The sequence below is a fragment of the Mustela nivalis genome (assembly GCF_964662115.1).
Source record: "Mustela nivalis genome assembly, chromosome: 8".
Lineage (NCBI taxonomy): Eukaryota > Metazoa > Chordata > Mammalia > Carnivora > Mustelidae > Mustela > Mustela nivalis.
In genome coordinates, this window is record NC_139027.1 from 130,415,161 (window position 1) to 130,434,115 (window position 18,955).

The following is an 18,955-nucleotide window of genomic DNA, read 5'->3' on the forward strand; positions in this document are numbered from 1 at the left end:
GCTAGTCCCTGAGTGCCCGGACAGATGGAATCCAGGTAGGGGAGGGTAAGGAAAGCCAGGGCTCTGTACTATCTCTGCCCCCCCCCCCCCCCAGGAATATCTGTTTCGCTATGGCTATACTCTCGTGGGCGAGATGAACGACAAAGAGGAGTCCCTGGGTTCGGCGCTGCGGCTTCTCCAAAGGCGCCTGTCTCTGCCCGAGACTGGAGAGCTGGACAAAACCACCCTGGAGGCCATGCGGACCCCGCGCTGCGGCGTTCCGGACCTGGGCAGGTTCCAGACCTTTGAGGGCAACCTCAAGTGGCACCACCAGGACATCACTTACTGGTGCGCCGCCGGGCCCCGCGGAGGCGGAGGAGGGGGACGGGAGGGCCAGACCCCTCGCCGGCAGCGATCTCGTCCTTAGCCCGAACATTGGGTTTAAATGTGCCGCCCGGGGCAAGTGTCTCCACCTCAGCGCCCCTGTTTCTCCTTCAGAAAAATGGGTCTCGCACGCAGTCCTGGGTCCTCCTGCTCGGGCCACTGTGAGCGTCCCAGGAGAAAAATGCGTCTGAAAGTGCTTTGTAGATGAAAACCTGGAACGCAGGGAGCCTTGTGCTTTATTGAGGTCGCTGAGACACGGGTGTCGCTACTGGACCGGCTCCGGCCTCACTTCTGACCTCTGCCCTCCCGCCTTCCCCCTGCAGGATCCAAAACTACTCTGAAGACTTGCCGCGCGACGTGACCGACGACGCCTTCGCCCGCGCCTTCGCGCTCTGGAGCGCAGTGACGCCGCTCACCTTCACTCGCGTGTACGGCCCCGAAGCCGACATCGTCATTCAGTTTGGTGTTAGGGGTGAGAACGCGAGAAGGGGAAAGCCAGGAGGGTCTTGGACAGGGACAGCACAGAGGAGGGAGGACCACGAGAGAATAGAGAGGGCGCTGGACCCGGCTTAGTCTCACTTGTCCCCGCAGCTGTGCCCGCCGCTGGCCCTTATGCGCCCCCTCCTGCCCGACGCGGCACAGCGCGGGGACGCGAGGCTCGGACAGCTGCTGGGAGACCGGATCTCAGCCCACAGTCGTTGCAGCGCCCTTGGGCAGCGCGCCAGCTGCACAACTGCACTCGGCTAACTCCCTTCTCCACCTGCTTCTCCAGAGCACGGAGATGGGTATCCCTTCGATGGCAAGGACGGGCTCCTGGCACACGCCTTTCCTCCCGGCCAGGGCATTCAGGGAGACGCCCACTTCGACGATGAAGAGTTGTGGTCCCTGGGCAAGGGCGTCGGTGAGATCCTGAGCCTCCCTGGCCCCCATCCCCTTCTCTTCTCTTCATCGCCCGGCGCCCTGACCCTGTCCCGCCTCCTCCTACAGTGGTTCCGACCTACTTCGGAAACTCAGATGGCGCCCCCTGCCACTTCCCCTTCACCTTCGAGGGCCGCTCCTACTCTGCCTGCACCACGGACGGCCGCTCCGACAACGTGGCCTGGTGCAGCACCACGGCGGACTATGACACCGACCGCCGGTTTGGCTTCTGCCCCAGCGAGAGTGAGTGCGGGGTCGCGGCGGGGGGGGGGGGGGGGGGGGGAGCGGCTCCCGCCACCCTCAAGGGGCCAGAACCCTTGGTTTTAATCCCGGCTCTGCCACTAGTGCTGTGCGGCCTGCAAGTCACTCTCTTACTCTCTGGGCCCAGTTTCTCATCTGTGAAATGGGGAGGGGAGGGGAGGAGTACACAGAGGGTGTGTGGGTCCATGAACTCATGGCGCCTTCGGGTCATCGCGTGGGTCTCTCCAGGACTCTTCACCCAGGACGGCAATGGGGACGGCAAGCCCTGCGTGTTTCCATTCACCTTCGAGGGCAAATCTTACTCCACCTGCACCACTGACGGTCGCTCGGACGGCTACCGCTGGTGCGCCACCACCGCTAACTATGACCAGGACAAACTCTACGGCTTCTGCCCGACCCGAGGTACCTGGACCCCACCTATCAGATTCAAGCCTCGCCCCCTAGTTCCGCATTGGTCCGGGAAACGTGGCTCCTCCACCCATTGGCTTGTCTCTCCCCTCTTCGTTGGGCCTCAGGATCACCGCGTCCCTGTCCACCATCATAGCCCCTCGCCCTGAGGTCCACGAACCGGCCGGGCATCCTTGTGTCTTCACCTATTAGCCTAGCCTGCTGCCTCTCCCCTAGTCTTGGGCCCACTCACCTGGCTCACCCAAGGCCCTTTGTCTCTCCAGTCGACTCCACGGCGACCGGGGGCAACTCCGGGGGGGAGCCGTGTGTCTTCCCCTTCATCTTCCTGGGCAAGGAGTATTCGACCTGCACCAGGGAGGGCCGCGGAGATGGGCACCTCTGGTGCGCCACCACCTCTAACTTCGACAGAGACAAGAAGTGGGGCTTCTGCCCGGACCAAGGTGAGCAAGGATCAAAGGTGGGAGCAGTGGTTTTGGGGAGGGATGGCCAGGGCTGGGATGGCCAGGGCTGGGCGGTCCGCCCCGGACTCCTATCTCAGAGACTTCTTTCCTCCAGGATACAGCCTGTTCCTTGTGGCCGCCCATGAGTTTGGCCACGCTCTGGGCTTAGATCACTCATCGGTGCCAGAAGCGCTCATGTACCCCATGTACAGCTTCACCGAGGGACCCCCACTGCATGAGGACGATGTGAAGGGCATCCAGTATCTGTATGGTGAGGCTTGGAGCCGGGATGGGGGGTGGGGTGGGGACAGAGAGCAGGGCTGGGTTTTCTTGCTATACCCAGAATGGGGAAATAGTAGGCGAGGGGGCAGTGGGGGACCTCAACACTTAATCTGTGGGAAAGCCTGGAGCCAGTGGGGCCAAATGCTGCCTGGTCAGTGTTTGAAGATGGGGATAAAGAGCCCAGACTCTAGACTGAGACAGACGTGGGTTCAGATGCCAGTCCATCCACGTCCTGGCTAGGTGACCATGGATGTTACTTCATCCCTCATTTTTCTCACCTGTGAAATGAGGCTAATAATGGTATCTGCCTCACAGGGTTGTTAGGAGGTTTAAATGAGTTAGAATAATGCCTGACATATAGTAGCCACCATAGAAGTGTTGAATATTTTATTGTTATCACTTATGATCATTAGTATTATTCTCTCACTTAAAATGGAGATATTAAAGAATGTACTTGCCTTTTTTTTTTTTTAAAGTCAAATGAACCATAGTGAGTTTATAAAGCTTTTAGCACTGAGTGCCCAGAACACACTTCTTTTCCACTAGCCTGGAGGGGGAGGGAGAGCTCCTCCATGTCTTGGGTTCATAGGGCCCAGTCAGAGCCCAACACAGCCCAGGGATTGGACAGACGTAATTGGAATGAAAGGTGAATGTACGGGGTGGTGGGGGGAGGAATATCAGCCTATCAGCGGTGGAGGAATGCAGTTCCAACGCCCAAAGTGAGGAGAAGGAGTGCCAGGGGCCTCATTCGTGGGGTTTGGGGCCGCATATATTATAGCAGCGCCGACGTGCACACCGTAGAGGGTATCTCAACAGCTGTCTCTTTCTAGGGTCTCGCCAGGACCCCGAACCAGGGCCTCCAACCGTCCAGCCCACCGCTCCACCAACCGTCTGCCCTACCGGGCCACCAACTACCCGCCCCTCAGAGCGCCCCACTACTGGCCCCACAGGCCCCCCTGCAGCTGGCCCCACAGGTCCCCCCACTGCAGGCCCTTCTGAGACCACTACAGTGACTTTCCACCCGGCAGAGGATATATGCAAAGTGAACATCTTCGACGCCATCGCAGAGATCAGGAACCGTCTGCATTTGTTCAAGGATGGGTAAGGGGGCAGGGATGTGTGGCTGGGGGAGGGGACCTGTGAGGAGGGACGTGCCTGCCCCTCTCTGGCCACTGGCCTTCGGTTCAAAGTTCAGTGCCCCACTAGTCCCTTTTCTCGTGCCCAGGAAGTACTGGCAATTCTCCAAGGGCAAGGGGCGCCCGGTGCAGGGCCCTTTCCTTATCACTGACTCGTGGCCTGCGTTGCCCCGCAAGCTGGACTCCGTCTTCGAGGACCCACTCACCAAGAAGATTTTCTTCTTCTCTGGTTAGTCTCCTCCTTTTTCCTCCCCGGTCCCCGCCACCTACATCCTCGCCAATCCAGGAGGATCAAGAGACCCAGAGAAATCCGCGGAACATTTTCTGCGGATTAGAAAAAAGCGCCCCCTTCTGGCGGGTGCCATTTAGCCGCTCTTCACCGTCCCCTTGCGTGATCCTACCGAGCGGTTCGGCTCCGTGGGCACCAAGACTGCGGGCACGTCAGGCGCAGAAAGGCCTCGCTGGCTTCTTTCTCTTGACATCCAAGGACAATGTGTGTCCACTCCCTGCCCCCAGACCGATGTGGCTCTTCTCCCCTGCAGGGCGCCAAGTGTGGGTGTACACAGGTTCGTCGGTGCTAGGCCCGAGGCGTCTGGACAAGCTGGGCCTGGGCCCCGAGGTGGCCCAAGTCATTGGGGCCCTCCCGCAAGGCGGGGGGAAGGTGCTGCTGTTCAGCGGGCGGAGCTTCTGGAGGTGAGAGCCACGGCCACCGCCGGCAGGGGGACCCCGGGCGCCATCTGCCGTCCCTCGGCTCAGCACCGGTCTCTTCCCCACTTCTGCAGTTTCGACGTGAAGGCGCAGAGGGTCGATCCCAAGAGCCTCGGCTCGGTGGAGCAGGAGTTTCCTGGAGTGCCCTTGAACTCGCACAACGTCTTCCAGTACCAAGGTGAGGGCTGCAGACCGCGGTCGGGTCCGGTCCCGCCCCGCCCCGCCCCGCTTCCCACGCTAGTCGGCCTGATGGATTGGTCAAATTCTGAGAGACGGAAAAGAAAAAAAAAAAAAAAATCCCCATCACAGATGAAGTTCGCTCTAGAGGCAGGGACCTTTCCCAGATCATAAAAGGACACAAGGGAACAACCAGAACTAAAACCCAGATTTCCTACGTCCCTGGCTGGAAGCTCGTTCCCCCACAGTAGGGGGTTGGGGGGAGACACATGGTTTGCCTGGAGGCTCATTCCTTTATATGACAATATTTATCAAGTGCCTATAATATGCCAGGTGCTATCCTGACACGGGAGATACAGTGATAAAAAGAAAAAAAAAAAGGCAATCCATAACTGTGCCTCAGCTTTCCCGTCGGTAAAATGGGGATGATAGTTGGAGTTATTATACTTGTTTTCTCTTCCTCACCACTCACATGCGGTGGGTTGACAAGTTCTCTTGACTCTACTACCAAAATACTCACTTCTCACCATCTCCTTTGCAAATATCCTGGTCCACGCAATACTGCTTGTTGAATACCATAAAGATATTCTCTAGGAGTAGGCAGTGGTCAGGAGCCGAGGGCCATGGTGTTGGGGGCGATTCCAGACCTCTTCCAAAGTCAGAGAAACTACTGGGACACCTGGCTGCCTCAGCTGGTTAAGTGTCTGTCTTCTACTCAGGTCATGATCCCAGGATTTGGGCTCCTTGGGCTCCTTGCTCAGCAGGGAGCCTACCTCTCCCTCTGTCTGCCACTACCACTGCTCGTGCTCCCACGTGCTCCCTCTCTCTCTCTGATAAATAAAGAAATAAATACATATGTAAGAAAGTAGATCTTTAAAAAACAACAGAAAGGAAGAAACTACCAGGATCTGATCTGCCCTCAAACCCTTCCAGCACTCCTGCGTTCCCTCTGCTCCACACCAGCCGCATCGGCCTCTGGCTGCTCTTTGAACGCATCAAGGTCACTCCTAGCTTTGGGCCTCCACGCCAGTTGTTCCCTCTGCTTGGAAGCTTCTCCACCAGACTGTCCAAGGGCTGCTTCCCTTTTCCCCTTCGGCTTTCAGCGCTTAGGCTCTATTTTCAAACAGGACTTCCCCGGCCCTCATGAGTTATTCTATTCACTGGCTTGTATTTCTTTCTTTCTCTTTCTTTTTTAAAAAAGATTTTATTTATTTATTTGACACAGAGAGAGATCCCAAGTAGGCAGAGAGTCAGGCAGAGAGAGAGAGGGGGAAGCAGGCTCCCTGCTGAGCAGAGAGCCTGATGTGGGGCTTGATCCCAGGACCCCGAGATCATGCCCCGAGCCAAAGGCAGAGAGGCTTAACCCACGGAGCCACCCAGTCACCCCCTGTTTTTTATTTCCTTCATAGCTTTCTACATTGTCACAGTCTCATTTACTTACATGTTTGCTTGTTAATCATCTCTCTTATCCCATGGGAGTGTGAGCCTCGCAGAACAGAGATCGTGCCTGCATTTTTGTCTCTGCTTCATCCCCCCAGTGCCCCTAAAGGTGCTGAGCATTATAAATATTCAATGAAATGAATGACTGAATGAATGAATGTCGAATGACAGACCTCGGACAGTCTGGCGGAGAAGCTTCCAAGCGGAGGGAACAGCCAGCACGGAGGCCCAAAGCTAGGAGTGACCTTGATGCGTTCTGATGCGGCTGGTGTGGAGCAGAGGGAACACAGGAGTGCTGGAAGGGTTTGAGGGCAGATCAGATCCTGATAGTTTCTTCCTTTCTTTTGTTTTTTAAAGATCTATTTTTTAATATGTGTATTTATTTCTTTATTTATCAGAGAGAGAGAGGGAGCACACGCAGGGGTAGTGGCTGAGCAAGGAGCCCAAGTGGGATTAAATCCTGGGATCATGACCTGAGTGGAAGGCAGACACTTAACCAGCTGAGTCACCCAGGTGTCCCAGTAGTTTTTCTGACTGTGTGCCAGGCTCGGTGCCAAACACTGAGGTTTTCTGCCCTCCGACATCTCTGTGTGGGGGGGAGATGGAGGTGTCCTAGGAAAAGCTTGGAAAGATCTAGAACGGGCAAGAGGGACGATGGTAAAAATCTTGCTGCTGTTTCTGTATGTGTCTGTGGGAGGGTTGGCATCACCTCTCTTGTACTTGCCTTTCCCCCGCAGGGAAAGCCCACTTCTGCCAGGACCGTTTCTACTGGCGTGTGAATTCTCGGCACGAGGCGAACCAGGTGGACGAAGTGGGCTACGTGACCTTTGACTTCCTGCAGTGCCCCGAGGATTAGGGCTTCCCATCCTGCTTCGGCACCGCAGAAAAGATCCTAGGGGGACCATCCCAACGGCGAAGGAGCCAGTTTGCCGGATACGAACTGGTGGGTTTGTTCTGGAGGACACGGAAGAGTCGAGGTGGGCTGGGCCCCCCTCTTTCCACCTTCCTTTTTTGCTGGAATGTTTTTAATAAACTTGGATTCTTTAACCTTGAGGAGGAGATTTCTTTATGTATGTATGTGTGTATGCATGTAACAGACAGAGAGCTTACTCTGTGCCAGAGAGTGTCCTAAGCACTTCATAAATATTAACATTCATTCTCCCTATTAGGAAGATATAATGTGATTACTTCTATTTTACAGCTGGGGAAATGGCCAACCTATTATTCATTCATCAAACATTTATCGAGCTCCTGAGTGGAGCCAGGCATTGTGCTGGGTACTGGGGAAGGAGAGATGAGCTGGACTACGTTTCTGTCCTCAAGGACCTCTTGGGGTCATCCAGCTTTAGGTACATAAGCGTGCCCTCAGAACGTGCTTAAAATGCAGACTCCAGGTTCAGTCTCCAAAGAGTCGCGCTCAGTTACCATGATGTTTTGTCTGGTGGGGGTGGGAATCACACTTGGAGGGTATGCAGCGTGTGGCCCTTTTCTCTAGAATCCTGGAGCGTATATGTGATTCTGAATGTGATATGGGATTCTGTCGTGGTTGAAGTCAGGGAACATTTCTCAGCCAAGATGACATCTGAACTTGAACTAAATCTGGAAAGGGGAGCAGGAGTTTCTTTCTGTTCAAGCAGAACAGTCTTCTTAGGGGGTAATTTACCAGAAACCGTTATACCTAGAAATGTCCTATGCTACCTCTCACATACATGCGCATAAAATAAGAGATACAGGGACGTTGATTGCAGTATGGCTCATAGAGTGAGGAATGGCAACATCCGAAGTGTACAGAGGTCAGGCAGCGGATAAATGGAATGTGGTTGATATACATGATGGTAGTGGCGACCGTTCGTCCAACACTGACTCCTTGCCAGACACTGTGCCATGGGCTTTATGCGGGTCAACACTGCTAATCCTTAATACAACCCCACGAGTCAGGTACTGCTCTAATCTTATGGGTATTATTGCCATCACTCTTTCCCCCCATTTTACAGATGAGCTAACTGAGGCACACAGAATTACACAGCTCAGCGGAAGTCCTATAGCTGGTGACTGCTGGCAGTGGGATTCAACTGCCAGCTCTTGGGGCAAAGGCGGGGAGAAGAGAAAAAGCGGGGGGGGGGTATGTTTGGGGGAAGGACAGATGGCTCTAGTGTGTGGTTTTAGGAAGCAGATGGAAGCCAAGCAGAGAAGGATTCTTGAATGGTTGAGGGGAATGGTGGTCTGGACTAGACGAGACAAGGTCCAAAGGCCAGGGTGAGGAGCAAGGATGTGATCCCACAAGACGGACTTGACCAGAGGGTTGAGGCAGGTGAATGGAGCTGATGGGCATGTTGATTGCCTTCTGGACTCAGGCTCAAGCAGGAGTTTGAGGGACTCAGAGAACTTCCTCCCCAGCTTCCTTTGGGTGGATTCAAACCGCCTCATCCATTTTGGCTGAGGAATGACCCGTTCCCAGGGACGTGCTCCCATTCCTTAACAGGGCTTGTTGAAAGCCCCTCTGAACCCCTCTCTCTTTCTGGACACTGTTCCATCTCTCTACCTCTCACCCCCGCCCATGGTAAAACTTCTCCAAAGTATAGGCTCCACTTCTTCAATTTCCATTCTCTCTGCAACCACTTCCAGCCTAACTCCCACCCCACCCCACTGCCGAAATCATTATTTTCTAAGCCACCTATGAACTTCCTGCAGCCAGACGTGACAGCAATCTGGGCTCATCCCACACATCTCTCAGCTTCTTTGACACAGTAATACCATTCTTCATCTTTCCAACCTCTAGATGATAGCATGTCCTTGCGCTCAATCACAGGGAATCCATTCCCTGTGATCTTGCCTAGACTTACAGCTTTATATCTCTCTACTGAAGACTCCGCAGTTTATACGACCAGCCTTAACCTCTCCCCTGAGCTCCAGACTTTTATGTTCAAGGGAGACTTGCATGAGAGTGTCCTCAACCCAACAGGTCCAACTGAACTCTTGGCATCCATCTGCTGAATGTGCTTCTTTGTCAATCATCACTACCTCGAAAAGGATGACATCATCTGCTCTCAATCAGTCTTAGAACCTGATCAGTCCTAAAATCTAGGTATCGGTTAAACTTCTTATTCTATTTTTAGTATATGTGCTGCCGAAGCGAGCACTAAACTTCTTATTCTAGTACAGTTTCTCAACCTGGACACTATGGACATTTCAGGCCAGATAGTTTTTCTAGTGGTGGGGAATGTTGTAGGGATGTTTGATATCTTCCTCCAGGGGGCAGTGGGATCATGGAGAGATGGCAGACCCGCTCAGGATCGGTCCTCCTCTCCCCACATTGGGTCCCAATGTGTGTGGGGGTGGAGTGCAGAGGGGTAATGTGGAACCCTTGGCTCATGGGCCAGGCTGAACTGGTGCTAGCCTAGATGGCACATGTGACTTATCCCCACTTGATGTCAGGAACACCGCACTCCAGTTGTGACAATCAAAAATATCGTGAACATTGGTAGGTATACCCTGTTGGGAAACACTAGCCCTAGCTGAGAACTATTGCTCTAACAGAATAAACATAAAGACAAATCCACATGCCATAAGTGTAAATTTCAATAAATTTCCACATAATGAACACAACTGTGTAACCCACATCCGGATCAAGCTCCTCTCCTGCTCCCTTGCGATCGCTCTCTCTCCACCCTAAAGAGTTTCCACCATTATTTCTAATAGCTTAGATAGATTTTGACTAGTTTTTACTTTAAATAATATTTTACAGTATATAGTCTCATGTCTGGCTGCTTCTGCTCAAGGTTACATTGTGATAGTCATCAATATTGTTTGTGAATTATAGATTGTGCATTCATACTGTAGCTTTCCACTATGTAAATGTCCCACTGTTTATCCATTTTTTAAAAAATTTACTCATTTTATGGTTAATGGGCATTTGGGTAGTTCCCCATTTGAGGTTATTATGAATAAAGCTGCAATAAACATTCTTGTAAATGCCTTTTGGTGAACATGGGCAGCCATTTCTCTGGGGCATATACCTAGTATACCTCATACAGCAATTAATGGTGCAATTAGAAATATATTGAGAAATTGCATAAGTAGAAGTAGGATACTGTGTATTCAAATGTATTAAGTCTTACTTATTCATACAAGTGCTTTGGCAGGGCACATACCTCGGGGTGGAATTGCTGGGAAGACAGGTATATGAATGTTCGGCTTGAGCAGATAGGATCGAACAGTTTTCCAAAGTGGTTCTTCCCATCTGTGCTCTCACCAGCAATGTGCGACCGTTTCCAGGCATCCTTCTTGACTCCTCTCTCCATCCCACACAATGTTCGATTCAGCAACAGGTTCTGTACGTTCTCTTTCCAAAACATACCTTGAATTGGATGGCTGCCACCACTCTCATCTGGCTTTTACCACCTCTCGCACGGGGCTCTGCAGGAGCTACCTCCCCAGACTCCCTGTTTCCACCCCTGGTCTGGAGACTTCATGCAACAGCCAGAGCGATCCTGTTAACATAGAAGTTAGATCACATCCCTCCTCTGCTCAAAAACTTCCAATGGCTCCTCTCTGAAGCCTTCAGGAGGCCACATGATCTGCCTTCCTCCCCTCCCTCATCTCCTATCATTCTCACCTCGGTTCACCCTGTTCCAGACACGTTGGCCTTCTTGCTGCTCCCTGAACAATCCAGGCTGCTTTTCCATCCAGGGCCTTTCCGCTTGCTGTGTTCTCTGCCAGAGAGCTCTTCCTCCAGATCTTTGCATAGCTGGCTCCTTCTCATCAGGGACGTTTCAGCTTAGGTATCACATCTTCTGAGGAATCTTCTTAGACCACCCTCTAAAGTAATCCTTTCCCCTGGTCATTATCCCTGGGCCCTATTTTTGTTTTTTGTTTTTATCCTTAACATATACCAGAATCTCCAATCATCTTGTCTTTGCGTTTGCTCACTTACAATCTTTCTCCCCTCACTCCTCATTAGAATTTAAGTCACACCAGGGCAGGAAGCCAGTCGATCTCAGTCAGTGCTGTGTCCCTAGTGCCAAGTACCTTTGCCTGAAACACAGGAGAGCTATCAAACTGCGTTGAATGAATGAATGAGTGAATAAAACCTAGGTGTTTAGGAGATCCCAGAAGAAGCGGGCGCCGGCTCCAGGAGCCACACACTGGAGCTCCGGTGTAGGGACAGTTCTCAGCTGCAGGTGGGATCCTCAGCCGCTTCCAGGAATTGAGAGTTCAGGGACTTGGAGCGAGATGGTCACGTTCTGAGGCTCAGCACAGCGGGCACTAGGACCCTGCGCGGCGCCGCGCCCGGTGGGGGGCGGCGGACGGGAGGGGGGGGGGATCCGCTCTTTCTGTCTGCTAGAGCCAGGCTGCAGACACTTGTGCGATCAGGGCCCGTATCGCCGCTGCCCGGTCCCTTTCCGCACTATGAGCCGCAGGTTCACTGTCACCTCACTGCCCCCCGCGGCGCCCGCCGGGACCTCTGACTTAGAGTCCCACCCGCATTCGGCAACCGGTCTCCGCCACCTCTCTGGGGAAGACGCCAAAGGTAGAGGCCGCAGGGGGCGGGGCCTGCCGGAGTGGGGCGGGGCGAGAGAAGAGGCGGGGCCATGGTGGGCGGGTCTTCTCTTGGAAGGAGCAGGGCCCGGGTTGGAGGTGGGGGGTCTCAGCCGAGGGCTAGAGAAGGGAGGAGAGCTGGACCTAGCCGGGAGGGAAGGAGGCTGGACAGCAAATGGTGAAGGGAGGGGCCAGATTCGAGGTGGGCGGGGCACAGGGAGGGGGTGGGGCTATAGAAGAAGGGGCGGATCTTGTGATGGAGGGGCTAGGGTCAAACGAGGGCTGAACTGGAGAGCACTTAAGGGGCGGGGTCACTTCGGGTAGGGGGCGGGACCAGAAGGAAGAAGGTGAAACCAGGGAAAGGGGAGGGCCATATGATTAAGGGGTGGGTCTAAAGGCAATGGGAGGAGGCAGGACTCTGTTTGGGGGCAGAAAAGGGCGGGACCAGAGAGGAAGGGGTCGAGCCAGGAGAATAGGGTGGGGTTAAGGGCTGGAGGTAAAATGAGGCCGGGACTCTTGGTCTGGTGCTGGCTCAGCAGGTTTTTGGGGCCTGGAGGATCTTCCAGTCCTCGGCCTCCCGAGAGACGTCGCGGACAGCGCCTGGGGATCCCGGGGAGGAGACGGGAGCAAGATACGTTACTTTTGGGCAGCTAAATCTTGGCAGGATTCTGTGGGGGTTTCCGGTCCCGACCCGTGGGGACCCAGTCAAGTCCCTCTGCTCCAGCTCCAGAAAAGGGTTAGGTGGAGCAAGCTCAGGCTAGATTGGGGGCGGCCTCCTCGAGGACCCATTGCTGGGTCTTGCCATGGAAGTTACAGGCAGGGTACACAAGAGGGGAGGTGAAGGATCCATCTAGCTTTCAGTAAAGAATCAGTATCCTGGATGCATCCACAGTCTTCTCCTCAGGGGGCACTTGTCAGGAGTCCCCTTCTTGACCCTGCGCCTCTCAGGTCTGGAAGAAACGCTGCGAACCTGCTTGGAGTGGCCCCAGCACGGGGAGGAGGAAGAGCCTCCCCGGGCCGCCAGGGGTCGCTGCTGAGCCGCAGGTGAGCTCACTCTGCAGCGAAACTAAGCACCAACAGCCCTGAAGGGGGCCCTTTGGGGTGGGGTGGGGGTGCTTTGGCGAAATCCCGCGTTGTGTAGATGACCAAACAGGCCTAGATTTCCTCAGGCCTCCAGCTCCTGAACCAACCGCCTCCTGGACGTGGCCATTTGGATTTCTTGGGCTCCTTCCATTCTTCCTATTTCCCTGTAAACTGTCTGCCTCCCTTCTCATTTTTTCTTATTTTCATGAATGTCCTTTCCATCCTTAGAGTTTCAAAAGTCAGAACTCTAGGAGCTATTCTGAACGCTTCCTTTTCTTTTCCCACCGGATCTCGTTGGTCCTCACGCGTTGGCCGACCCATCCCCAAAACTAATCCTAACTCGCTTCTCTCTCTTCTGGTCACTGTCGCTCTGTAAGTACCTCCATCATTTCTCACATGGTCAGGGCCAGAGCCACAGCCTCCTGGTTGGTCTACCTGCCTCAGATTCTGTCCTAACCACCCTCCACACAAGCTCCCCATAGCTTTTAGGATAAAGACCGATGCCGTAGCCTGTCATTCAAACTCTTTCCTCATTTGCTCCTGGACATACCTGTCCGTGTTCACCTTCTCACCTCCATTAGCTCGGGAAACTCCTACTCACTCTGTAGCTTATGGCTCATTGCACCTCTCCTGAAAACCTTTCTCCCTTTTCCTTGCTTCCAGGCAGAGGCTGTCATTCCTCTTCTGCCCACCCACCGCACCATTAGAGGACATGTCCCAGTGGATGGAAGTTTTTTACTTGCATGGCTCCTCCAACTTAAAAGCAGGGACCATTTCCTTTTATCTTAGTGTTCCGAGTTCCAAGCCCACAACCTGGCTCTTGGTAGGTGCTTAATGTCCATCAGACCAGAGAGGAAGGGCTGCAAGCTCCTACCTCTCTTACCCTTGCCTTCTTTCCTACGTGATCGACACATCTTCCCATTCCCATTTCCAAGCTCCTGCCTGTTGAAGTCAAAGATGGCTCTCAGTTTGGGGGTGTGCAGGTGTGTGTGCTAACTGGATGTGAATCTAGAATGAGGCAGAGGTAGTGTGCGTGTGTCTTTGTGTGTCTGGAGGGAGGAGCATTCCACATGAGCTCTGATGACCAGTGGGGCGGTCAGTGCTTATATGTGTCACTGCATTCCAGTGTGTTGACGGGCATGTGTGAATTCCTGTGGGGTGGGTACCTGTGTGCATGAGTTTATGTAAGTTTCCTCTTAAAAAAAAAAAAAAACATTTTATTTATTTATTTGAGAGAGAGACAGTGAGAGAGAGTATGAATGAGGAGAAGGTCAGAGGGAGAAGCAGACTCCCCATGGAGCTGGGAGCCCGATGTGGGACTTGATCCCGGGACTCCAGGATCATGACCTGAGCCAAAGGTAGTCGCCCAACCAACTGAGCCACCTAGGCACCCTATAAGTTTCCTCTTGAGAATGATTTCGGTCACTTTTAACCTCTTTCGTCCTGAGAGGTGCCTCCAGGCCTTCCTCCTTGGTAGGTCACTGCACAGAGGAGTAGACAAGGGCACCCTAGGGGAACCGAAATCTGGCGATATCTTTCCTGCAGCTGTTCTTGTGTCAGCCCTCTGGCCCCAAGGAGATGTGGTCTCCACCTCCTGTCCTCACTCAGGCCCACTGGGGAGAAACGGCAGCCTGTGGAAAGTGGGGAAGGGTTGGGAGAGGTTTGGCAGGTCACTTGTGCATGAGCACTGTCTTTAATTCTGGACCCAGGGCATGGGGTTTGCTTCTGGAAGTGCCTACTGCTGCCAGGGGACTGACCAACTGTAGTGGGGATGTAACTGACAACAGATGGGGGTGAAAGAGACAAGTCCGAAGCTGAGCCCTGAATCCACCATGAACCCTGTACCTCAGTTGCCTCATCTGTACTATGGGGAGGTTGGTGATGACTTGGCTGGACAGAAGTGGACCTGGGGCTGGGTGTTGCCGCTCTGAGCGATTTCTGTACCCCGTTATACCGTTTTCCACTGTGCCTCAGTTTCTGGTGGAGCAAGACGGGACACTGGAAAGAAACATGGGCCTGGATTAAGACTAACAGGATTTGAGATGTGTTCCCACAAGTGAGAAGGAGCTGACTTTCGCCAGAGAGATGGAACAAGACCCCAAAATAGCCCATCCACACTCTTCGCTCGGGCTCTGTGGTGTCGCCTTAGGGCACGTTGGTTTCCCTGTCTGAACCTCAGTCTCCTCGTCTGTAGTCCAGAGGAGGTGAACAGGAAGCTATCTGAGGGTCATGCTAGCCGTAAAAATGCTAGGATTCTTTGGTGGTCTAGAAGGATGAAGTTCTCTGCCTCCCCCATACCCAAACCTCATGTTTCAGTCTCTCTATCTGTAAACTGGGAAAAATGACACTGAGTTACTGGTATGAATATCTGATCTGGAGATCTCCAGCCTGTTCAGGGTGTTCTCCAGTTACCCCCTCCTCAAGCTGGGACTCAGAACCTCACTGCCCAGTACCTCAGCCCAAGGTGAGCCCTGGGAATCTCCATGGCAACAAACTGGTTATGAACGAGGCTGCAGTTGCCATGGTGACGGGCTGCTCTCTCTCTCTCTCTCTCTCTCTCTCTCTCTCTCATCCCCCTCATCTCCCCTCCCCTCTTCTCAATGAACCAGAGCGATCTGCGGGCACCAGCTCTCCAGGTGGGGTGGGGGTGGAGGGGTGACTGCCGTGAGAAGGGGGTCCAGTTTGAGAAAGAGGAAAGATGGGCTGAATCTGTAGAGGAATGGGGGGCTGTTGGGGTGCCATTGCCATGGTGACAGGGCTGCAGCCTGTTAATTAAGCCCCTGGTTGCCACGGAGACGATGGTGGTTGACGTGCTCTGCGGCGAGCCCTGTGTGTGTGGGGTGTGCTGCGTGCTGGACTCATCAGTTCACTGAGAGGACGGGCATGTAGTTTGGGGAGAGGAGTGAAAGAGGGAGTTCAGGGCCTTGGCTCCTGGAAGACAGAGCCGGGGTGGCTGTGTTAGGTCACGGGGGTAATAATATGCGGATAAGGATGGATGGGGACTGAGCCGTAAGCAGGAATACTGTGCCTGCCTTCTGTGGAAAGAAGTCAGGTGGCTCCAGCTTCAGTGGATGGAGCCCGGGACTGGAGGTCAGGGAGCCGTGTTCTAGTCCCCAGTCTGCTGCAAGTTCATCCCATGAAGAAAATTTGTATCTTTTCATCTTTGGACTCTAATTTTCCCATAAATGAGGGGGGGGGCAAAAAATAATTTATGAAGTCTTCCAGTCCCCACATCCCGAGACTTGGGCAGCTTCCCTGAATTTTTTTTCTCTCTGAAAAGCCTATGGTGGGACGGGGGTGAAATTCAGAGTTCAGAAACAGGACCTTTTCCAGCTCTGCATCTTGTGTGGCTTGAATAAGAGAGTTTCCCTAGCCCTAGATCTTCCTAGGGCTCTGGGTGGAGTTGGGATGCTAAGCTGGCAGCCGTGTTCTCAGAGCTCGGAGCTGAGGGTCACCTTGCTGGTGATCTTACCGGCCAAGGCCAGGCTGACGGTGCAGCAGGTACCTGCAATGGTGTCTTCTCAAAGCCACACTGTAGACGGTTGGTCTGAAGGCAGAATGGGGGCCAGGCTTCTTGAGAGGAAAGGGGTGGGACTCCAAGGGGGAGGGTCTCCCCTTGGGGCCATCTCCTTACTTGGTTTGTGCTCCTCGGGGAGGGCTCTATGGCTTTAGTCTGCAATAAATGGAGAGAGCACTAAGTTTTCAGAGTGGGAAGAAGTCCCTTGGATTTATGCAACCTAACCCTTTCATTTTGCAGATGGAGATACTGAAGCCCAGAAAGAGGAGCTTATTTTTTCCCAGGGATACACAGAATTTGGGGGCAGAGGACAGGATAACTTCACTATATCTTGAATTCCAGTGTCTTGTGAGATAGGAACTCTGGCAAGGGTTGGCACATGGGGTCCCCAGGGGAAGAGGAATCACTCCTGCCTTCACCTGTACTCCCCTGGGATCTAGATGTGGGTGGGCTCAGTTCCTGAGTGGCCAGGGCTCTGGATCACAGATGAATGGAAATACCTCCAGGGGAATATCCCAGATCTGAGATTGCTGAACAAAAATCTCAGCCTTTAATTTCTTTCACAGCACTTCTCAGACAAACATGCTACACATTTTGCTATGTTACCTGTCCCTACAGCGTAGTGGAAAGCCATAATGCCACTGCTAGTGCCAGTGACGGTGCAGGGTGTGGGTAGTGGAGTGCTTAGAAATTCCTGAACACGGTCTATCCACCTGCTATCCTTTTAACCCCTGTCATCCATCCAAACTCATCTTTGTGTGTGTGTGTGTGTGTGTGTGTGTGAGAGAGAGAGAGAGAGAGAGAGAGAGAGATTTTCTCCCTGGGAAAGCCAAGACGACCACTTCTTATACCTTGTCTGAATAGCTAGCTCTCCATCCTAGCAAGTCCTTCCAGCGCCCAAAAAACCCAGTGACAATGATACCTTATTGGTGGATCCCTCTAAAGCCCTTTCCAGTCAGCTGCCAAAGACTGTGATTGACCTGATCTGAAGCCACTGATAATTGTGTGCAAGGACTCTGAGTGGCGGATCCTGTTGGTGGCTCTGAAGTCATGTCCCAGAACGGGGTCTCTAGTCACGTGGATGGCTTTTTAGGACCCTTGAAGATCTGCTGGGCCTACCCCCCCGTTGCAAGCCGAGGGGCCACTTCAATCCTGCACCTGCCCCTGCCTGGCCGCAGGAAAAGGGAAAGAGCTCATCTCACACCTTTCCCTGTACCCCTTTTAGTAGCCAAGAATCAGAGACGGCTCTGCAGTTTGGTTTGACTCTATCCTCCCTTCTATTGGAGACAGGACAAAATTTTGGAGGAATATATGTTGAGGAACTGTCCTTAACTAGAATAAAGCGAACTGATTCTAGACCAAATCCTGCCATTCACTGGCATTGTGTGTCCAAAGGCTGTCATTGCTCTTCTTTGGGCCTTAGCTTTTTCATCTGTAAGATGAAAGTTGTCCATTAGATAAGATGATTGATGTGATCCTCTCTAGCCCTGGAACTCTCCTGAAACTTAGAGGGCCAGTGCTGGGGGCTAAGAGTGAGTCTGAAAATGCTTTCCCCTTGGATTTCCCGTGCTCTCACCCTTGGATGTTTAGATATTCCAGAGACACAAAGGGTCCAAACCTCCGATGCTTCTTCCTGAGATGTCTCCACCACTGGCTCAAGTTTGGATTCTAGGGGTTCTCCCAGAGAGGTCCCAGGACAATCAAGCTTCTGGAGGACTGGTGTCAGGGGAGGGGGAGGGACACAGAGAGCATGCTGGCTCTGGAATCCTCAGAAAGCAATCCTGGATTAGGGGATTAGACACTCCCGCCCCAGGAGAAAATCTGATCCCAAACCGACAGGCGGCCTCATTCCTCCCTCCCCCACTCTGTCCCTGGCCAGCCTCCTACCAGCCTGCCCTCCCTCAGGGCTGCACCATCCCCAGTGGGGAGTCAGCCATCCTTGGAATCTCACTGGTGCCTTCTCTCCTCCTCACCACATCTTCCCAGGGTCATTCTACAGTCTGAGGGTCCCTGTCTGTGGTCTCCTGGGATTTGTCTTGGGGGTGAAAATCTAGGACTCAGTCTAAGAACAATGAGAGGGTTCACTGCAACTCCTCAGGTTCCACTCTTCTCATTTTAAGACAGGATGAGCCAGACAGTTCAGCCCACTGATCCTGAACCCCTGGGGGCAGCACAGTGCTTTAGTTAAGGGCTCTGGCCTCAACACCCCCACCGCCCACCGCCGTTTCCAACCTCTTGAATAGCGATTTGGGAAAGGGTCTAGTTTTCCGCTTCTCTTCAGGGCTGGCCTCCCCAGCTTTGCAGACAGGCTCCCTAGGGACCAATATCCCATGGCGCCCCACCCCCGCCGCCTCAGTACTTCTCGCTTTCCCCCTAGGGGTCACCCCAGACCCCCAGCCAGGCAGCCGCTGCGGGGCCGCCTCCCCGCGGCCGCGACCTAGTTCCCTGCCGTTATTTTTAGGGCGCGGGATGGCACCTGCCCACGTGCCGGCCCCGCCTGTGCCGGGGAGTGGGGGGCGGGCGGAGCTGCGTCTGCTCGTGGGAGGCGAGGCCCCGGTCCCCCGCAGCACCCCCTCCATCCCACCGTGCAAGCCCCCGGTTTTCGTGCGAGGGGGCCTCCAGCAGCGCTCTGCCCGCCCCTCGTCTCCTCTTCTTCCTCCCTCTCTCGCTCCCCCCCAAAACCC

The 18,955-nt window shown here is 53.7% G+C and overlaps 2 protein-coding genes across 3 annotated transcripts in view; both read left to right on the forward strand.

The window, feature by feature from the left end:
- The window catches only part of MMP9 (matrix metallopeptidase 9), a 36,094-nt gene extending 28,908 nt beyond the window's left edge, over nucleotides 1-7,186 (forward strand). For both annotated transcript variants that reach the window (XM_082744739.1, XM_082744738.1), the window contains exons 2-13: nucleotides 95-327; nucleotides 687-835; nucleotides 1,136-1,264; nucleotides 1,351-1,524; nucleotides 1,771-1,944; nucleotides 2,214-2,390; nucleotides 2,506-2,661; nucleotides 3,503-3,773; nucleotides 3,898-4,037; nucleotides 4,351-4,501; nucleotides 4,591-4,694; nucleotides 6,871-7,186. In XM_082744739.1, coding sequence (XP_082600865.1) covers nucleotides 134-327; nucleotides 687-835; nucleotides 1,136-1,264; nucleotides 1,351-1,524; nucleotides 1,771-1,944; nucleotides 2,214-2,390; nucleotides 2,506-2,661; nucleotides 3,503-3,773; nucleotides 3,898-4,037; nucleotides 4,351-4,501; nucleotides 4,591-4,694; nucleotides 6,871-6,989 — 1,938 coding nt within the window. In that variant the 5' untranslated portion in view covers nucleotides 95-133 and the 3' untranslated portion in view covers nucleotides 6,990-7,186. The remainder of the gene's footprint in view (nucleotides 1-94; nucleotides 328-686; nucleotides 836-1,135; nucleotides 1,265-1,350; nucleotides 1,525-1,770; nucleotides 1,945-2,213; nucleotides 2,391-2,505; nucleotides 2,662-3,502; nucleotides 3,774-3,897; nucleotides 4,038-4,350; nucleotides 4,502-4,590; nucleotides 4,695-6,870) is intronic.
- A 4,281-nt stretch (nucleotides 7,187-11,467) lies between these two features.
- The window catches only part of SLC12A5 (solute carrier family 12 member 5), a 35,170-nt gene continuing 27,682 nt past the window's right edge, over nucleotides 11,468-18,955 (forward strand). Inside the window, exon 1 of the mRNA XM_082744732.1 lies at nucleotides 11,468-11,663. Coding sequence (XP_082600858.1) covers nucleotides 11,543-11,663 — 121 coding nt within the window. The 5' untranslated portion in view covers nucleotides 11,468-11,542. The remainder of the gene's footprint in view (nucleotides 11,664-18,955) is intronic.